This window comes from Phalacrocorax aristotelis, chromosome 21 (genome assembly GCF_949628215.1).
Source record: "Phalacrocorax aristotelis chromosome 21, bGulAri2.1, whole genome shotgun sequence".
Lineage (NCBI taxonomy): Eukaryota > Metazoa > Chordata > Aves > Suliformes > Phalacrocoracidae > Phalacrocorax > Phalacrocorax aristotelis.
This window is the reverse complement of record NC_134296.1, coordinates 5,616,021-5,632,833: the sequence shown is the minus strand read 5'-3', so window position 1 is coordinate 5,632,833 and position 16,813 is coordinate 5,616,021. Positions and strand designations below refer to the sequence as shown.

The 16,813-nt window shown below is 56.2% G+C and overlaps 1 protein-coding gene across 4 annotated transcripts; it reads left to right on the top strand.

Annotated features, from left to right (window-relative positions):
* The first annotated feature begins 906 nt into the window (after window positions 1–906).
* On the top strand, window positions 907–15,769 carry BLACAT1 (BLACAT1 overlapping LEMD1 locus). 4 transcript variants are annotated; one of them, XM_075115570.1, is made up of 4 exons: window positions 907–1,262; window positions 11,581–11,783; window positions 12,094–12,413; window positions 15,664–15,769. In XM_075115570.1, exons 1-2 carry the CDS (start codon window positions 912–914, stop codon window positions 11,719–11,721), a joined length of 492 nt encoding a protein of 163 aa, XP_074971671.1. In that variant the 5' UTR covers window positions 907–911; the 3' UTR covers window positions 11,722–11,783; window positions 12,094–12,413; window positions 15,664–15,769. The 4 variants fall into 4 exon arrangements, with proteins under 4 accessions (XP_074971671.1, XP_074971670.1, XP_074971669.1 ...); XM_075115569.1 differs by having other exon boundaries at window positions 15,336–15,769; XM_075115568.1 differs by having other exon boundaries at window positions 12,094–15,769.
* The last annotated feature ends 1,044 nt before the right edge of the window (window positions 15,770–16,813 follow it).

The window sequence follows — 16,813 nt, the reverse complement described above, 5'->3', positions numbered from 1 at the left end:
CAAAGGCAATGAAGTACTTTTGAAAGCACCGCTCTAAGTACAGTGAGTCTCTAAGGTGTGTTTGATGCCTTTACCCAGGATTTTCTGGAGGATCCCAGTGGGGACGTGGTTTCAAAGCAAGCTGGTGCTGCTCAAGCTGTTGCACTTTTGGGGCAGCCTGGCTGGAGTGAAGGCTGCAGGGATGTTGTGAGAGATTCCCCAAGCTCCCGCTCGCCTTCCCCACCACCCAACCTGCCCAAACAGCCCCCACCTCCTGCAAACCAGCGCCTGGGACGAATAGCACGGGGGAGGCTTTGAGCGTATCCAAGATACAGCGGATTTGGGCACCCTGTCAAATGTTCTCATTGTCTGACCCTTGTCCAGACGCCAGTAAAACCCTTTGGGAAATTCCCCCTCCACCCAGCGCACCGGCTTTAATTACAGAAGAGGAATGTGAGGCGCAGAGCCCTGCTCCTCCTGCCTCTACGCTCGGCTGAGCCGCCCACGGCAGCGCTGGGCGCCCGCACGTATCCCCCCAAAGTTTGAGGTCTGGGAGGGTGGTGGGGTTGGGGGGCGGAGGGCGAAGGCAGAGGGGCTGTGGGGAAGGACGGCAGCGGAGGCGGGCGCTGGGTGCCCCTGCCCGGTGCTAGCGGGACGCTTCCCAAACCCGGGGTGACGAGTGGGGACTTGTCCCCCCCGTCCCACTCTGGCAGCAGTACCCAAGCAGCAGGACATGAGTAATATACATCCCACTGGGGGAGTTAGATCAAAGGCAGTGAAGTAGATACAAGAGGTTTCTGCTTCACAGACCAGAGAGGCTGCAGTTCAATAGCGCCTTTGTTACCGGCTCTCCAGAGCTGGGGATGGAGAAATACCTGACCCCCCGCTCCCTCCCTCCGCTCCCGGCCCCTCGGTGCACAACCATTTCAAGTATGCAACCGTGCAGTGAGGCTCGGCGGGGACGTGGGGACAGCGCGCTGGGGACGGCAGCGGGAGCAACTGGCAAGGGAGGGATCAGGGCTTCAAAAATGAGACACACACCCCCTCTACTCCCCCCCCAAGTAGCTGGCCGGGGCTCAAAGGAGGTGGGGGTGGCTGCCCTGGGAAGCGCTTGGGCACCTGCTTCCCTGAGCATCCCTGCGGCACCTGGGTCTTGCTGGCGGGGGCCGGGGAGGCGCGGGGAGCAGAGGTCGGTGCGGGCCATGCCACGGTGGCTGCCATCCCAAGACCCGTGCTGGCTGGCATGGTGCCCTTCCCGTGGAGAGGATGCCACGCTGCCAAAGGTGAGGTCAGCCGCGCTCGGCCGGCGGCTCCGGGCCGTCCTCGGGTCCCTGCGGTGTGGTGTTGGGCTGGCGGTCCTCAGACAGGCACGTGTCCTCGTGCTCCAATGCTGGGAAGAGCAGCCTGGCACCTGCCTTGGATGCAACCTCCTTGGGAAGGTCTTGGGTGCCATAGCGGAGCCACAGGGCCATATCCCAAAGAGCCATTAAGTCTGGCTCGACAGATTTATCCCTTGAATATGTGATGTGCAATGAAATTGGGGCTGTCTCCTTACTGCGCCCATGGGACCCGGGGTTGGGTTGGTGCGGAGCTGGGGGGCAGAGACCCACGCGGGGCTGCTGGCGTGCACGCAGCACCCACGGGTACGCACAGGGGAATTTGCCTGCAGAACTGCCTGCACCCAAGGGCATGATGCCAGGGCCAAATGGTGCTTCTGCAGAGCTGGGTGCCTCGGGCTGCCCGTGGGGTGCACTGTCCTCTGGCCGCCACCTGCAGAGCAAAAGAGCCGGGAAGGGAGCGTGACTGTATCAGAAGGTGGGGTGCACGGTGGCCTTTTTTTCTTGTCATTCATATATAGGAGTTAAAAGAGGAAAGAGCTTGGGAAAACACCAGTTCAGGGCTACCTGTGGCCTTCAGAAGTTTGGTTTGTAGGTCAAAGTCATGTTCACTGCTATTATGAACCAAAGGGTGCAAAATCCTACCTACATCCAAACCTGATTGCTGTATAGTTTTAGAAGCATTGAATTTCCCAAGGATTCTTGCTAGGGCAACAAGAAAGGGAGTTTCCTAGACTCAATGGCAGAACTGACCTCATCAGCTCCTGGCAATTAGCAGTCACTGTTGCTGAACGAGCCGGCGTCCTGGCAGGGGAAGAGAATAAAGGCAGAGGCCAGTGCTTTCCCAGGGAGAACCTGGGCAGTTTTGGTACCACCAGAGGAGCTCCCCAAGGTGTGGGGAGGTACAGAGGCTTTTGCTAAAGAATAAGGTCTGTGTCTGGCTCTTGGAGGAGCTGCTGGAGCAGCTGCTCCCCGTGAAATGCATCACCTTGTCCTGAGATGCCTTTTTTGTAGGTACGAAGATGGAGGCTCCTTCAAAAAGGCGCAGGGGAAGGCAGCAGCGGGGGAAGCGAGTGGGAGGCGGGTTTGCAGCCAGACCTGTCTTTAGCCCTTTGTCTCAGCCGACAAAGGCAGGTCTGTTGGATGTACCTCTCGCCGCTGAGCATCCGCCGCCTCTGCAGCCAGGTGAGCTGCGGGGGCAGCGGGGTCAAGGGAAGGTTTTTTGTTCCCAGTTCTGCCGCTGAGCGACTCTGCGACTGTGGGCAAGTCCCTCGTTAGCCCTAAGGGTCAGATTTACAGAACAGCTACAGGACAGGATACAGCTTTACCCCACGGTGAGCGCTTCCCCCCTTGCTTGCAAAAGGGATTTACCCTGTGGGCTGCTGCAAGGGAAGCAGCTGCCGAAGAGCAAGGTCGTCTTTATGGGAAGGGTCACTTGATCTGCAGGTGTAAATTTGTGCTGCTCCATTTGCAACCAATCCATTTTATAACTCAGAGTTTATCAGGTTTAAAAGCAGCACAGAAAGATGTGATGGGGAATACCTAGCACTTACCAACAGCGATAAGGTGTAGCTGTGGCCAGGACAATGGCAGAGTGAAAATAAACCATTTCAGTGTCTGCTGTTTGGGCAAGATGCCATTGATCCAGGTTATGGCGTGTTGTCTTTTAAGCATCACCTCTGCTGCAACAGACTGCTGTCCCTGTAATCACAGTTCATTACAGCGTTCGGAGCAGAAAAGGCAGGGCACCGGGTCCTCCTCCCGGGGTCAGGCCACCGCGCTGGCAGGCTGCTGGTGAGGGGACAGACATGGCAGGTTTGGCTCTCTCCTTCCTCACCCGGGGCAACCCAGGATAAACCACCTGCGATGCCACGGTGCTGAGAGGTGATGGGGGCAGAGGCCGTAGGGGTGTTGTGGGTGGGAGATTCCCCTATTTTTGTAGGGTTGAGCTGAGGGGCTGTGGTCCCTGGGCAGGGATGGAGCAGGTCGTGCTCCCAGCTGGGCACGGGGAGGGAGGACATCTCAGACAGGGGCTGCTTTTATTTTTCCCTCTTTCCCCTTTTTCCTTTTCTTTCCCCAAAGACTGCTGGCTTATCCTGGGTAAGCCCTCTGCTGTGGTCTATGGCTTTTTATTCCTATGTGATTGCTTTTCCTAACTCATGTAGGGCGAAAAGCCATGGGCTACACAGAGGAGGGACTCCACCTTCCAGGCACCTCTGCAAACCGCACGGACTCCTGATCCCTTTTTAATCACCCATATTTATTTGGTAACAAATAACAAGTGAAAGGGGGCATTGAAGCCTTGCAGGGCCTTAAAGGTTTAGCAAGATGGATGGGGCAGGGGGTGGCGAGCAGAGGGAGAGACAAAGGGGGACGGGGATGGCGGGGGGCACGGCCTTTCAGGCGCCGCCATCCCCATTCAGAGCCGAAAGGGCGCTCAGCGGCGCCGGGTGCTGGCAAAGGGGGCTGCGAGGGCGGCGGGAGCCGCTTTTCTTTGGTAGCGAGCTTTTCTCACACGGTTCAAAGCATCCCCACCTGCAGCCCCGCAGAACAAAAGCATCAGGCGGAGACCAAGGGCATTTCCAAGGGCCTCGGCACTGTCTTAACCCGGCACCAAAACGTCTGCCAGGTGATGGCAGGAGCCCTTTCTGCTGTTGTTGGCTCTCCTGAGCAGGGGCTGACAGGGGGTTGAGAAAAGCCTGGGCAACTCCAGCCCTGCCTCCACACCGCGCCGTGCCCTTCCAGGGATGCTGCAGACCCGGTGGGTTGCTCAGAGCTGGAGCCACCCAGTTTGCACCCGGCAGGATCCGTCCCCGCAGTGCCCAGAAGGCCAGGGTCAGCCCCGTGCCACGAGGGTGTTGGAAGGGAGGCAGCGGTCGGGAGCGCGTGAGAAGGACAGGTTTAATTATACAGTGGGACTTGGCAAATTTGCACTTTTTAAACATGCAAAGGCAGAGTCTGTGAGCACGGCAGCCTGGCAGAGCTGGCCTGGATGGGGCAGGAGAGGAGGGCACTGCTGCAGACCCCACCACCGCAGACCCACCACTTCAGACCCCATCACCACAGACCCCACCACCGCAGACCCCACTGCAGACCCCATCACCACAGACCCCATCTCCACAAACCCCACCACCGCAGACCCCACCACCGCAGACCCCATCTCCACAGACCCCACCACCGCAGACCCCACCACCGCAGACCCCACTGCAGACCCCATCACCACAGACCCCACCACCGCAGACCCACCACTGCAGACCCCATCACCACAGACCCCACCACCGCAGACCCCACCACCGCAGACCCCACCACCACAGACCCCATCTCCACAGACCCTGCCACCTCTGTCAGCACCCAAACAACGTCCGGGGGTTACAAACCACCCTCACCGAGCAGGAAGCGAGCAATTTCTCTGTTCTTTTATTTTTTTTCTCACTTCCTGAGCTTTGAGTCATTAGGTGTCAGGCTTTTAAGTTTATTTCACGAGCCTGGAATGCATCTTTAAAAATAATAGTCATTGAAAAAAATGAAAGCTGAGATTCAGCTGTAATCCCATGACTCAAGGAGGTGTGGAAGGAAGAAAATCATGAAATCCCATGAGTTCCAACAATGAAAGCATGAGAGCTGGCAAGACTGTGCCACATAAATCATCAAAACTAAACACCATCAGTCAAAATGAAAGGAATTAAGCCAATCTCACCAGGCTGTTTTAATTATTTTTTAATGAGGATTTGCTCATTCAGAAAATTCACCCATGACAATGGCCGCCCTGAGCCATTCACGCCGAGCAGGGCCCGTCCCTGCGACGGACACGCATGGCTTGGCCCTGCCGCTCCCGCCCCGGGGCTGCTCCGGACCTGGCGCAAGGCCGGGGATGGGGAGCGCGGAGCAAGGGTGCCACTAACCACCAAGAAGGGGAGATCAGGGCAAATTAACCAAAAATACACAAGAGGCCCCATTTTTTGCCATTCGCTTTGTTGCGACCCAGAACACTGGGCTGGGGAAGTAATGAGCAGCAGCTCATCACTCCGCTCCTGGTGGGTCAGTGGGGGCTGCGCTGCGGTGGCTCCCCGAGGGGGGCAAAGCCAGGGGCATCACTGCATGCACTCCCACAAGCACTGGGGGAAAGAGCTATCGGGGAGCAGAGGTGCTGGGGCACAGGCTCCCTCTCTGAGTGGCAATTGCCTCTCATCGAGAGACTGCAGAGGGATGCTGGAGCGGCAGCAGTCCCCATTAATATTTCGGTGGCTGTTGGGCAAAGCGGCTCAGAGCAGGATTATTGGCAGCCTGTCTGCACTACGCTGACGAGATACTCCACCCCTGAGACTTGCTCTCACTACCCTTTATGCTATTGATTTTTCTTTTAGCAAGGCAGGCATTAAGCAGGAAAGAAACGGAGGGAGCACGAGCCTCTGTGTTTCTGCGGTGCTGTGCTGAAGAGCAGCCGGGCCAGGAGGAAACCAAGTGAGCACATTGGTTGGGGTGTCTGGTGGTCAGGAGCCAGGGCAGGTGGCTTTCTGCCCAATCTCTTTCTCTCTTGCCCTTGTTTGTCCAGCTCCAGTACTCCCTGGCAATGCACTAGGGCTTAAGCAGCGAGATTTGACTTGTGGTTTTCAGCCTGTTTGATCCTCAGGGGTACACCTGACCAGGGCTTGCGGGAGGCGAGGGGGGAGACATGCACAGGACAAGTGTTTCTATGAAAGCCCTGCCATGCAGAAGGTATTGGCAGAGACCCCTGGAAAAGGTCCATCGCGGAGAGAAGATGCTGCCAGCGCCAGGTGAGCTCTCGGCTTGTCCGGCATCCAGCTCCCAGCAGCAGCTCCAAGTCACCTTTCAATTAGCGCAGCCTCTGCCCGCGGCCCCGTGCGGCAGCGATTACTGCCCATGTCCAGGGCCAGGCAAAGCAGAACCCCTCAGCTGCTGTGCTTATAAAACATTCCCAGCATTAAATAAAACAGAAGATCAGATTGGCATTTTCAAGCCATCTTAGAGGACTCAGGCACACGTCTATTTTTAAAAAGGCAGCTATTGAAACCCCATCCCTGGTCCAGAGAAGCGAGCTTGAGGAAGAGCTGCTGCACGGTACTGCCAGGCAGCTCCATCTCAAAGGTGCCTGGCAAAGATGCTGGAGCAGTTGGACCCCCCCAGCAGTCCCTGGGCCTTCCTGAGCTCCAGGAAGGAAATGTGCAGAGCAGGACAAGCTGCTAATTACAGATAATAACTGCCATTTATGAGTGAGGCATCCACCGTCCCTGGCTTCCTCCAGGAGCTGGGTGTGGAGCTCCCGTATTCCAAAGCTGCCGGTGGGAGAGGCACAGGCTTGTCCTGCGCTGCCCTGCGGGGAGGGGAAATTGCAGCCGCGTGCCCCGACAGAGAGCCCCCACGCTGCCATATCGGCCCCCAGACAACCCTCGTGGCAACAGCCCTAATTTTGGCTTCAGGAATGCGAGGGTTACCTGGGTCGTGCACAGGGCACCGGCTCCCGAATACTGCCGGGGTGAGCAGGGGTTGCTTCCCACCTCACAGCACACGGGATGGGGTCGCTGCCCGCGCAGGGCTCGGGATGGGGTTTGCCTCCTTGCAGTGTTGATGGTGCACTGGCAGAGCAGCAGAGGCAGCACCAGCTTCTTGCTGGGTCGCTTGGCCCCATGGATGCTCGTCCCAGGAGATAACTTGGGGAGAGAGTGCCAGTTATTAATATTTTAAATACAGCCAGATAATAATGAACTGAAAAGCCAGGATTTTTAATCAAAGCTGTGATGACACCCAGCCCTAATGGGACACAGCGGGACCCCCAGCACCTCACCAGCAGCACCCAGCCCCCGGGAGGGTTGGTGCACACACGGGGCTGTGGCACTGAGACCTCCTACGGAGGGGGTGATGCTCAGCAGGAGCCCAGGGAGATTTTAAACCTCAGCCCTTGTGCAGGATGCCCAGAGAAAGACCAGAGCATTAAAAATCATGCTGCAGCCCACATCCCCAACAGGCAGACCCACCCACGTGTGGGTCTGTGCTTTGCACAAGCGGCTTCCCCAGGGTTTGATCCGTGCCTGGCTATGTGATATTATCGTTGGGTATTTACATGCCCTTTGCATGAGAGGGTTCAATTCCTCGAGTGCTGATCCCACACGAAATCCATGTCACTTGGCTGCACCAGCGCTTTTGAGAAAACCTGCCCCCAGTTAGGTGGCTGAGACCTGGAGGAGGTTTGCACGGACAATTCACCAATGGGACAAAAAGAGACAAATCCGGGACTTGCCGGGAATTATTTATTCAGCTCTGCTCTCGGTGGGGAATTACAGATGCGCCGGTTGTGCCACAGAGCACCTTCCTCCTCCCGTCTGCTTGGAAATGGGTTATTTAGTAACTGGTGAGGCCACCGGTGCTGAGTCAGCCCACAGCTAATGAACACCCTGGCTGCCCATTTGAAATTTATTGCACCTATTAATTACAACCATTAGCTGCAGCCAGTGAAATTTTTATAATGAGGACCCTTGCGACTTTGCCTTCCTAGCAGCAAATTAACTGTGTGGGGGGAAGAATCAATGGGATCAGCATACTTTACAGAAGCGATGTTTTAATTAGCGATTCTCTGCAAACATGCCAAGCAACAGCTTCTCTGTTCATTATCTCTCCTTAAAGGGATGGTGCTTCTTTTCAGGTTAGTTTTATCCCGGTCTCGTCTCCTCTGTTGTTGGGTTTCTAATGCACTGCTGCTCATTATAGAAACTGCTTTGAAGTTGGTTTTATCTTAGGTCTGGTTGTAAGCAGCGAAATGTCCAAGGTTTGGGGTGTGTGGGGGGAAGCAACCCTAGGAAATAATGGTTTTGAAAGCTTGGCTGAAAAATAGCTAAATTGGATGGATCCTGTGGCTGTGAGGAGGAGGGGGACAGGGAGTGTGGGAAAGGGGTTGTGTCCCCTCAGGGACAGGCGCAGAGAGCCCTGGGGATGTGGGACCTGCATCTCTGATGCTTAAAAAAGAAAGGGCTGAAAGTGCCAGGCGAGGCTCCCCCCGTGCAGGGAGCGTCTGCATCGCACGGAGTTGCCGTGCTTCAGAAGAAAGTCTCTGCAAGTCCCGTGAGCACAGCGCTGCGGCCCCAGGTGCTTCTCCGGGGGCTTTTCCAAGGATGCCTGCTCAGCAGAAGTTAGAAAACCAGTCTGGTGATCCCCAAATCATCACTCCTGAAAATCCTGGCTGTAGAGGTGGACGGGCTAGCTATCACGAGAGGCAAATGAAATGAAATTTCTGGGAACTTTTCTACATTTCATTACAAACGATTTCATTCCATTTGGTTCCCTGCAAAAATATGGGACCAATTTCCATTGCAAATGATCCCATTTCTCAGGAAAAAAACGATGCGCTGGCGGCAAAAGGCAGCTTTGAAATTCAGGGTTTAAAATGCAAAAATTAATGTTGTTTTTTTCCAACCAACTAGCTGAAAGTTAATTCAACGATGTTTCTCAGAAATAGAAAAGCTGGGGCAGAGTAAGAAAATGAGCCGAAACGAAAGCGCCTGGTGCCTGAGGACACCTTCCTGGCTCCAGCAGCCACCGGTGTCACCTGGCAGCCCCAGGCCGTCCCCGCAGCAAGGCTGTGCCGAGCTGGTGCCCAAGGCAGCATCTCCAGCCCTCGCGCCCCAGCCCTGCCTGCACCCCTGCCCGCACCCCTGGCTCCCCCTGCCCAGGACCTCCCCTCCTGAAGCTGTCCCGTTTCAGCTGCCAGCCGTGCTGGTGTGAGCTGCCCGGCTTGCTCAGCGAAGCCCGGGGAAATGGGTAATTGCTGGGCTAAGGAATAGACTCTGTCCAGCTGGTTCAGAAAGACATTTTTTAGGGCTCAGGGAAAGTGACATTATTAAAGTGAGCATGCTGATTTCAGACAGCTCCCAATTCATCACTGTGACAGTGACAAACACGGCCCGAGGTTATGCAGTTGACTAAAGAGAATTCTCTAGCTTTACATTTTTAATGCTCCTCGCATTTTCTCTGCTGCAGTGGAGTTTTATCCAAAGGATCTTCTCCCTTGAATAGAAAGGGCAGCATGGGTCTGTGAAGCATGCCCAGCCCTTGCAAATCAAGCAGGGCTTCTGTCATCACTGCCCAAGCCAGTTCATTTATTTTTTAATTATTCCTTGCTCCTTCAGGATCCTTTTTCTACCTTTTCAAGAAGAACAGGAGCGTCAGCCTCAGCTGGGCTGCCTCTATTCTCCAGGGCTCATTCATCATTGTCTGCTGCCTGAATGGGAGGCAGAGGGTCAGCCTGAAAAGCCTCCACGTTACAAGCTCCTCTAAATATATCAATAGCTCCCTAATGGACGCTGGGGTCCCAGCCAGACCGCCCAGGCTCTCGGGGTGGCTTTGTGTCTGCAAGGGGGGACAGCCAGGCAGGGCACGGGGGGGGACGTGGGGTGGCATGGGGCAGCGGGGACGGGCACCCACGGGGACCGAGAGCTGCTCAGCCCAGGCTGCCTGGGAGGTCTGGTGCCGACGTGTTTGCCTGGTTAATCCGGAGGAGCGGGGCCGGCGCTGGGTGGGAGGGTGGGAGTCCTGCGCGGGCGAGAGAGGCGTTTGCCAAGTCTGAGTTTGGCAGTGCCGGCTCAGACCCAGCGTGCCAAACTGGGGTGCTGGCTCCCAAAGGCTTCTCCCTTCCCATTGTCCCTTCCCTGCCGGCAGTGGGTTTGCTCCGCTCCAGCTGAAGCTGTGCAAAGCCGGGAGGGCGCAGGGGCTGGGAGGTGAGCGGCCCCCCAGCCCAGCGGGCTGGCCCCCACACAGCCCCTCCACACCAGCCATTCCCTCCAAAATCCTATTCTCAGGCTGGTAACAAAAAGCAGCAGCACAAAGAGAGACGCGGAGACCTGCCGCTATGCTGAGAAGCCATTCAGAACAGGAGACTCATTAAAGAGCCTGTTGTCATTATTTGTGAGCTCCAGAGGTAGCCTTATTTAATTTGGGAGCTAGTAGACAGGTACCCAGATGGCTGGGGAGGGGGGCAGCAGCAGAAGTGAATTAAATGGGATGCCTCTCGCTGCTGCGTTTCACTTTGTGCTGCAGCTTGGGCCCCTTGGAAAAAGGGAAAGCGGGAAGGCAGGGATGTGGCATCACCCCCCTGCAACATCACCGCTGGTGAAGAGCGTGTAGAGATGGGGGTCCATGGGCCCCACCTGCTTTGGCTTTTTCCCCTGTGGTTAATTTTCTCACAGCTGTCCCTGCTGTGAATTACGTCTGCTCCAAACTCTGCCAAGGCTGCAGGCAGCGGGCTGGGGGCTTTCAGCAGTGCCTGGCTGTTGGGGGGTGTCACTCTTTGCTTGCTACTCTCAGTGGCTGTGAGCTTCGGGAGGTGACAGTACCTCCTACACTGAGAGTTCCACTTGGTCCTCCAACAGCTTGAGCATTATGCCCATTTCACAGATGGGTAAACTGAGGCCCCAACATGTTCCCTGTCTGTGCTGGTGCTGATGGGGAGCAAATGCTGAGTCCAGGCACCGCAGGATGCTCCAGGCAGTGACCATGTTGTGGGTGCTGCGGTGCCACTGCTCTCTGCACGGCTGGAGGATGGCACAGTTGTGGTGGCGAGGACAGGTCTTGCTGGGCAGTGCGATGCTGTACGGGCTGGGCACGGCTCCCGTCAAGCACCAGCACTGCCTCTTCTGGGGCAGAGGTAGAGCTGGATATCTGCAAGCTGTACAAAAGCTAAAAATTGAAGAAGGGAGCAAATAAATGTTTAACTTCAGACAGTATTTCTGCGAGTATTTGTTATTTATTTAAAAAAAAAAGAACAACAGCCTTTCATTTACATAATTACATTTTGCAGCTGTTGGGCCATAATGTGGGCTGTGCTTTGGGGCATTATTTTATCCCTTGAAAACGGACACAAAGAGAGTGAACTCCGCTCTCAGCTGTGCCTCATTGTGCCATAACCGCTGGTGCTGCCTCTGCGCCGGGGCGCTCCCAGGGCACCTCACCTCCCGGGCCCTCGAATATGCATTAGGCGCTGCAAGCTGTCCCCACGTCTGTCCCGATTGTTCACTGCTTCGAGGAGAGGGGCTTGGGGAGGGGGGAGTTTTAATCTCCTTGTCTTTCACTGGGAATTTGGGAGTGCGTGGCTGGGGGCCTCAGATGCGGGGAAGGAGGGGGAAGGGAGATGTGTGCCCATGCAGGGTGATGTTCCAGTTTTGTGATTCTGGGGATCTGTCCTATGCCCTCCGTCCTGCCTGTGCATCCCCCATGCACCTGCAGGAGCTGCCCTGACTCCTCTCCCTGTCCCCATCAGGTCTCTGGGGGTGCTTCCACGCCTCTCCTGCTCCAGGTGATGCCCCAGTTCACCTTTGCTTGCTTCTGCGGGCTCCATGGCTTCTGCAAGATGAAGAGGAAGAAAGAAGAGTCGAGCGCAGAGCAGGAGACAGCGGTGTGAGGAGCAGACTTGTGCGTGTGCCCTGCCGAGCCATGCCTTGGGACTCCGTCCCCTTCCCATCGGTATGCTGGGACTGCCGGGGGGACGATTGCTGCCTCCTTTATTCTCGCCTCTCCGCTGACCATCTGGGCCCTGGGCATCCCCCTCTGCCTGCACTGTCTCGGGGTGTCTCAGGGGGCTGGGGGGCTGCTTGGCCGAGCCGATGTGCCTGGGATGGTGCTTGGTGGGGGAAGGGGAGCCCCGGGGCTGAGCAATGGTTTTGCTCATTGATAGCAGCAGCAGGCTGGGAAGAGCGTGGAGGGAGCTGGTTAATCTGCTCTAACACATTTATCCTGCAGCTTCTCTCATTTTCTCTCCCCTCCCTCTTCCCAGATACTTGCGTGGCCAGGGGAGAGCCGAAGCACGGGAATGACCTTGCCGAGAGGCAGAAGCAGATGCTGTGGATGTTATCCAGGTGCTGCAGCAATTCTGCCTGGACCCTTAGCCCGGCTGGGTGCTGAGCCCTCGGGACCCAAGCAGCCAGTGTCAGAGGGACCCTGCATCCCAGCGGGGTAGAGGTTTCCCTCCTGGGCGAGCCAACCTGCCCTTGCTCCAGCAAGTCTCAACAGACAGACCCTGAAGGGGTTTTCAAAAGCCGAGGCCAGACCTTGTCCTTCCTGAAGTCATAGTGCCGGAGAGGCTGGCCCTGGCTGGTAAGTTGTCCTACTGCTGCAGAATTGGCTGAATGCAAAAACAAGCTGGTTTGGGGTTTGGTTTTTTTTTCTAAGTCTGTCCAAAGCAAATCTCTGTGACCCCAAGAAGCCATTCTCCATGCCTCTGCCCTGCCTGGTCCTGCAGGTGCAGCGCACCAGAGCGTTTTGGAGACAGCAGACACACCGACCCTGCTCAGACACCGCTCCCTGTGTGACCCGTGCAGACTGGGGGCTCCCACACCATGTGGGGGGACACCTTGGTGCCTGACCCCCACCCCCTGCACACCTGAGCCTTGACGCTCAGTGGGAGGTTGGTCTTTTTTTGGCAAATGGGCCAAAATCCCTGAGCTTGGGGCACCTGAGATTCACTCCAGGGACGTTTCTAGCACAAATGTGTCCTCCAGAGCAGAAATACTTTTATTCTTCCGTACTGTGTTTCCCTTCTCCATATGGAGACCCCCTGAGCCTGGGTGGGTCTAACCCGCAGGGTTAGACCTGCTCCTGCCACCATCTCCTCCTGTGGTGGTCGAGCATCTGCTTTGCGTGGCATGGCCATCCGCATGGTCCCTCTCTCTGCTCCACTCTGTCTGTTTGTCCTTCCCACCCACCACTGAAGCCATACGGGAGCTCCCTGCATGCAGTGCCTTCCTGGAGGCATCTCAGACAGGGATGTCTGCTCAGATACCCTCCAAACAGCCCCGGGCTCTGCATGCTGGACAGCCAGGGAGGGTCTGTGAGCCAGGGAACCCCAGGGTTTGGGGACCGGTGCTTGGGTCTTGGTGCCAGGTTCCCCATCCCTGAATGGACCCGGTATTCGAGATCCCATTTCAGGCACCAGCAGCTGCAATGGCCCCAGTGCTCCCGTTTACAAGCGGTGCTGGAGAGCAGCAGGGACAGCCCCTTGGAAAGGGTAAACACTCAGAGGCAGCTGTGCCCGATGCCCATCAGTGCAGGGGGATGTTGACTTGAGGAGATTGACACTCCTGAGGAGCCCCTGCTGCAGGGGATGAGCACACTCGGAGAACAAATCCTCCCCCTGCCGCACCGTGATTAACTGGCTCGACCTTTCCAAGGTTTGCCCAGTGCTCCCAGACTGGATTTGCACTGGGCAAACAGAGCTGTATGTGCCACTGACAGCTCCCCTTCGGAGGAGATTTGTTGGCTCAGCCAACATCCAGAACCAACACAGCTATTATTTTATCTTCTTATCCAAAGGATTTAGTACAAAAACCTGAGCCTGTCCAGGAGCACCAATAACACGAGGTGCAGCTGAGGAGCTTTAAATCCTCTCTGCTGGGTGCCTGTTGTCCGGGCTGCGGTGGGAAGCAGCTGACTGGTGTGGGATGCGCTGCTCGGAGCCGGCTCGGAGGTGGCAGCCAGCCGGGACCGGGCACAGGGGCACAGACCGCGCATGGTCTCCATGTGTCAGACCCCAGGATCAGGAGGCTCGGAGCACTTTACTTTTTCCCCTCTTTAAGCCCAAATGATGTGAGCTGGGGAATCCAGCGGTGCAGCCCTGGGGCAGCGTTCCCAGCTGGGTACGTCCCATCTGGGCTCCAGGCTGCAGCACGGGAGAGGGCACGTGAGGTGCCCTGCGAGGGGCCCGCCAGGAGAGTGGTCCAGCTCCCCTGTAATTTGTCACCATCGAGCTCAGCAGATTTCAGCCTGGCTTGCACAGATCGGTGGAAAACACTGTGGTTAGTGCCGGCTGTAAGGTCTCCTCTGGGACCTCTGGGGCTGCATCAACCTTTTACTTAGGCAGTGCATGAGGAGCTGCTTCACCACGGCACTGAGGGTGTTTGAGGTTAATGCTGATGCACCCACATTTTGGCTTCGTTGAAGGTCCCCCATGCCTGGGGGTACATGAGCTGGCTCCCTGCTAATAATGATTTGAGCAGGGATCACCCTTGTCAGGGCAGCTTGGAGAGCTGGGGCTGTTCTGGCAGTGGGTACACGCTCCAGGGAGACTGTCAAAAGCAGAGGTTTGGGGAAAATCATGGGCAGCTTCACTCACTCAGGCTTTACAGCAGCTAAATTATTGCTCGGGGGTTGCAGGGGGTTGGCCCAGTTCATTACCGTGTAACCTTCGCTGCTAAACCTCTTGAATTGCAGATCCATCATGGTTTGGCAGTTAAAGATGTGCTGCTAACGGCCACCCCAAGATTTCGTGCCTACGTGAAGGCTCGGCATTGCACTGAGAGCAGCCCTGGAGATGAGGCTGGTGCTTCAGGCGCTCCCAGTTGTGGCAGGCGTCCCGCAGGCTGCTCTGGGATGAGCTGGGAGCTCTCCCGCAAACACACCATGTTCGCGCTGTGCTTGCACTGTGCATGCTGTGCATACGGAGTAGATGATGCACGCACCGTGCACACACTATGCACGTGCTGTACACGGCGCCCACGCTATGCACGCACCGTGCACACACTATGCACGTGCTGTACACGGCGCCCACGCTATGCACGCACCGCACGCGCCGTGCACACGCGCCCTGCGCACCCTCAGCACTCGCTGCGCGCAGGACGTGTGCGGCACCTCTGTGCCTGCTCAGGTTTCCCCTGTGTCTCCAGTAAGGGGTTCCCAAGCCAGGGCTTTATGTAGCACATACAACTGAGACAGGCAGACATTCACCCACACTCACTATATATGAATTCGAAAAGACAATAAATGAACCAAGTGCGGTATCAATGTTAAAGCGCTTGAGCTACAGTTATTTTTGAAGAGAACTTCCCACCTCCCTGGATGGATGTAGCTCTCAAAGCAACAATATGTTTTCCACCACGGCTCTGAGCAAAATGGTTTGCTCCTGGATTGACCTCTATTGTGTTCATAAATGGCTCGTGGTGCTTTCTGATTCCCCCATCATAATGACTTGACCTCTAGATTTATGGCTGAAGGTCCTTTCATCTGCACATTGTTTCCCACCAGACTCCAGCCTGACGCTTTTCTGTAGCAAACCTGCCAAGAGCTGAGCCCCGCGCTGCTCGCCCCTCCGAGCCGCCCAGCCAGCTTCCACTGACAAATCTGCAGTGGGCAAAAGCAAACAGGTTTGTTTTTTTCTCTCTTTCCAGTGGCAGCATTTTAATAGGGCAGCGTATGCTTCTGAGCCTGCGAAGGCTGGGAAGGTGACAGCTCTTGTCACAGCACAAACACTCTCTCCCCCCTCTCTCTCTCTCCCCCATGTTTGCACAACCCCTGGTATTTTTATAAACTAGGACTTTGCTTGTTGTTCAGGATTTCCTCTTGCCCTCCCCAGCAACAGACACCCTGCCTTTGACTCTTCCACCCGGCTTTCACTTCTCCACTCCAGAAGCAACCAGACCTGAGCGATACTGTAGTAGATAAATCTTACTAACGTCAGTGGCAATGAGCTATAAGCTGGACCTCTCTGCCCAGTGGTTTCCAAGCGCTTTTCCGAGGCTTTTCCATCTTCTGGAGAGAGGAAAGGAGATGCAGGGACCCCCCACGGCTGAGCAGTGAGCCCGAAGCTGAGGCTGCAAAATGGCCCGTGTCCTAGCTGCTCGTGTGCGTCCTTGGGATAAAGAGCGCAGTAGAAGCATGCGACACGTAACTTGTCCTCTGCGTTACAGAGCTGGCTCAGTGCACAGCCGGGCTCTCTGCAAATCCCCCGTTACAACACAAGCCTTATCTGTACTGTGGGTTCCCAGGGTTTATGGAGGGACCCTCCACCTCCGTCCCTCCTCAGGAGGAGGAGAGTGGTGCCCCCAAAAGATGCGTTTGTTCCCACCAGCAATAATCCTTCTTTAATCCTATTACACTAAGGAAAGCATCCAACTTCCCTTGAAGCGGATGGGGGGATGCACGGAGGAGGGAGGCCCCTCCCGCCGCGGGCTGCAGCCGGTGTCTGCCCTGGCCACGTCCCAGCCAGGGCTTTGGGGGGGTGAGTCCTGCAGCTCAGCCCCTTCCCGTGCACCCCGAGCTTTTCCTCCAGTGCCAAAGCGCTGGAGCGAAGCTGGCAGCAGCCAGCGACACCGGTGCACCAGCCCTGGGTATGGAGAAGTAACATCATCTGAAATGAGGAGCTGCCTGTACCAAGGGTTCAGGGTCTGGAGCTGATGCTGGAGTGTCAGGAAAAAACAGTTTTACCGATCAAAATAACCAAAGCATTGCCTTAGGCTCACTTCCAAGATAGGCAGTGTAGCTCCTTTTGTAAATATTGGCTTACTTGGGAGCGAGAGAGCCTACAGATGTTTATTTGCATGACAATAGCCGAGTTGGGGACCAAAACATGTGTGTGCGGGGGCGCGGGGCACAGCCTCCATCGGCAGACGGGCTGGTGGCGGAGGTGGTCCTGCCAGGGGAGCTTGCTCTGCGCTGCTTTCAGATGAAGAAATGTTTGTGCAGTGAGCCGGAAGGGTACGCGCACAAATTATAGGAGGCAAGCC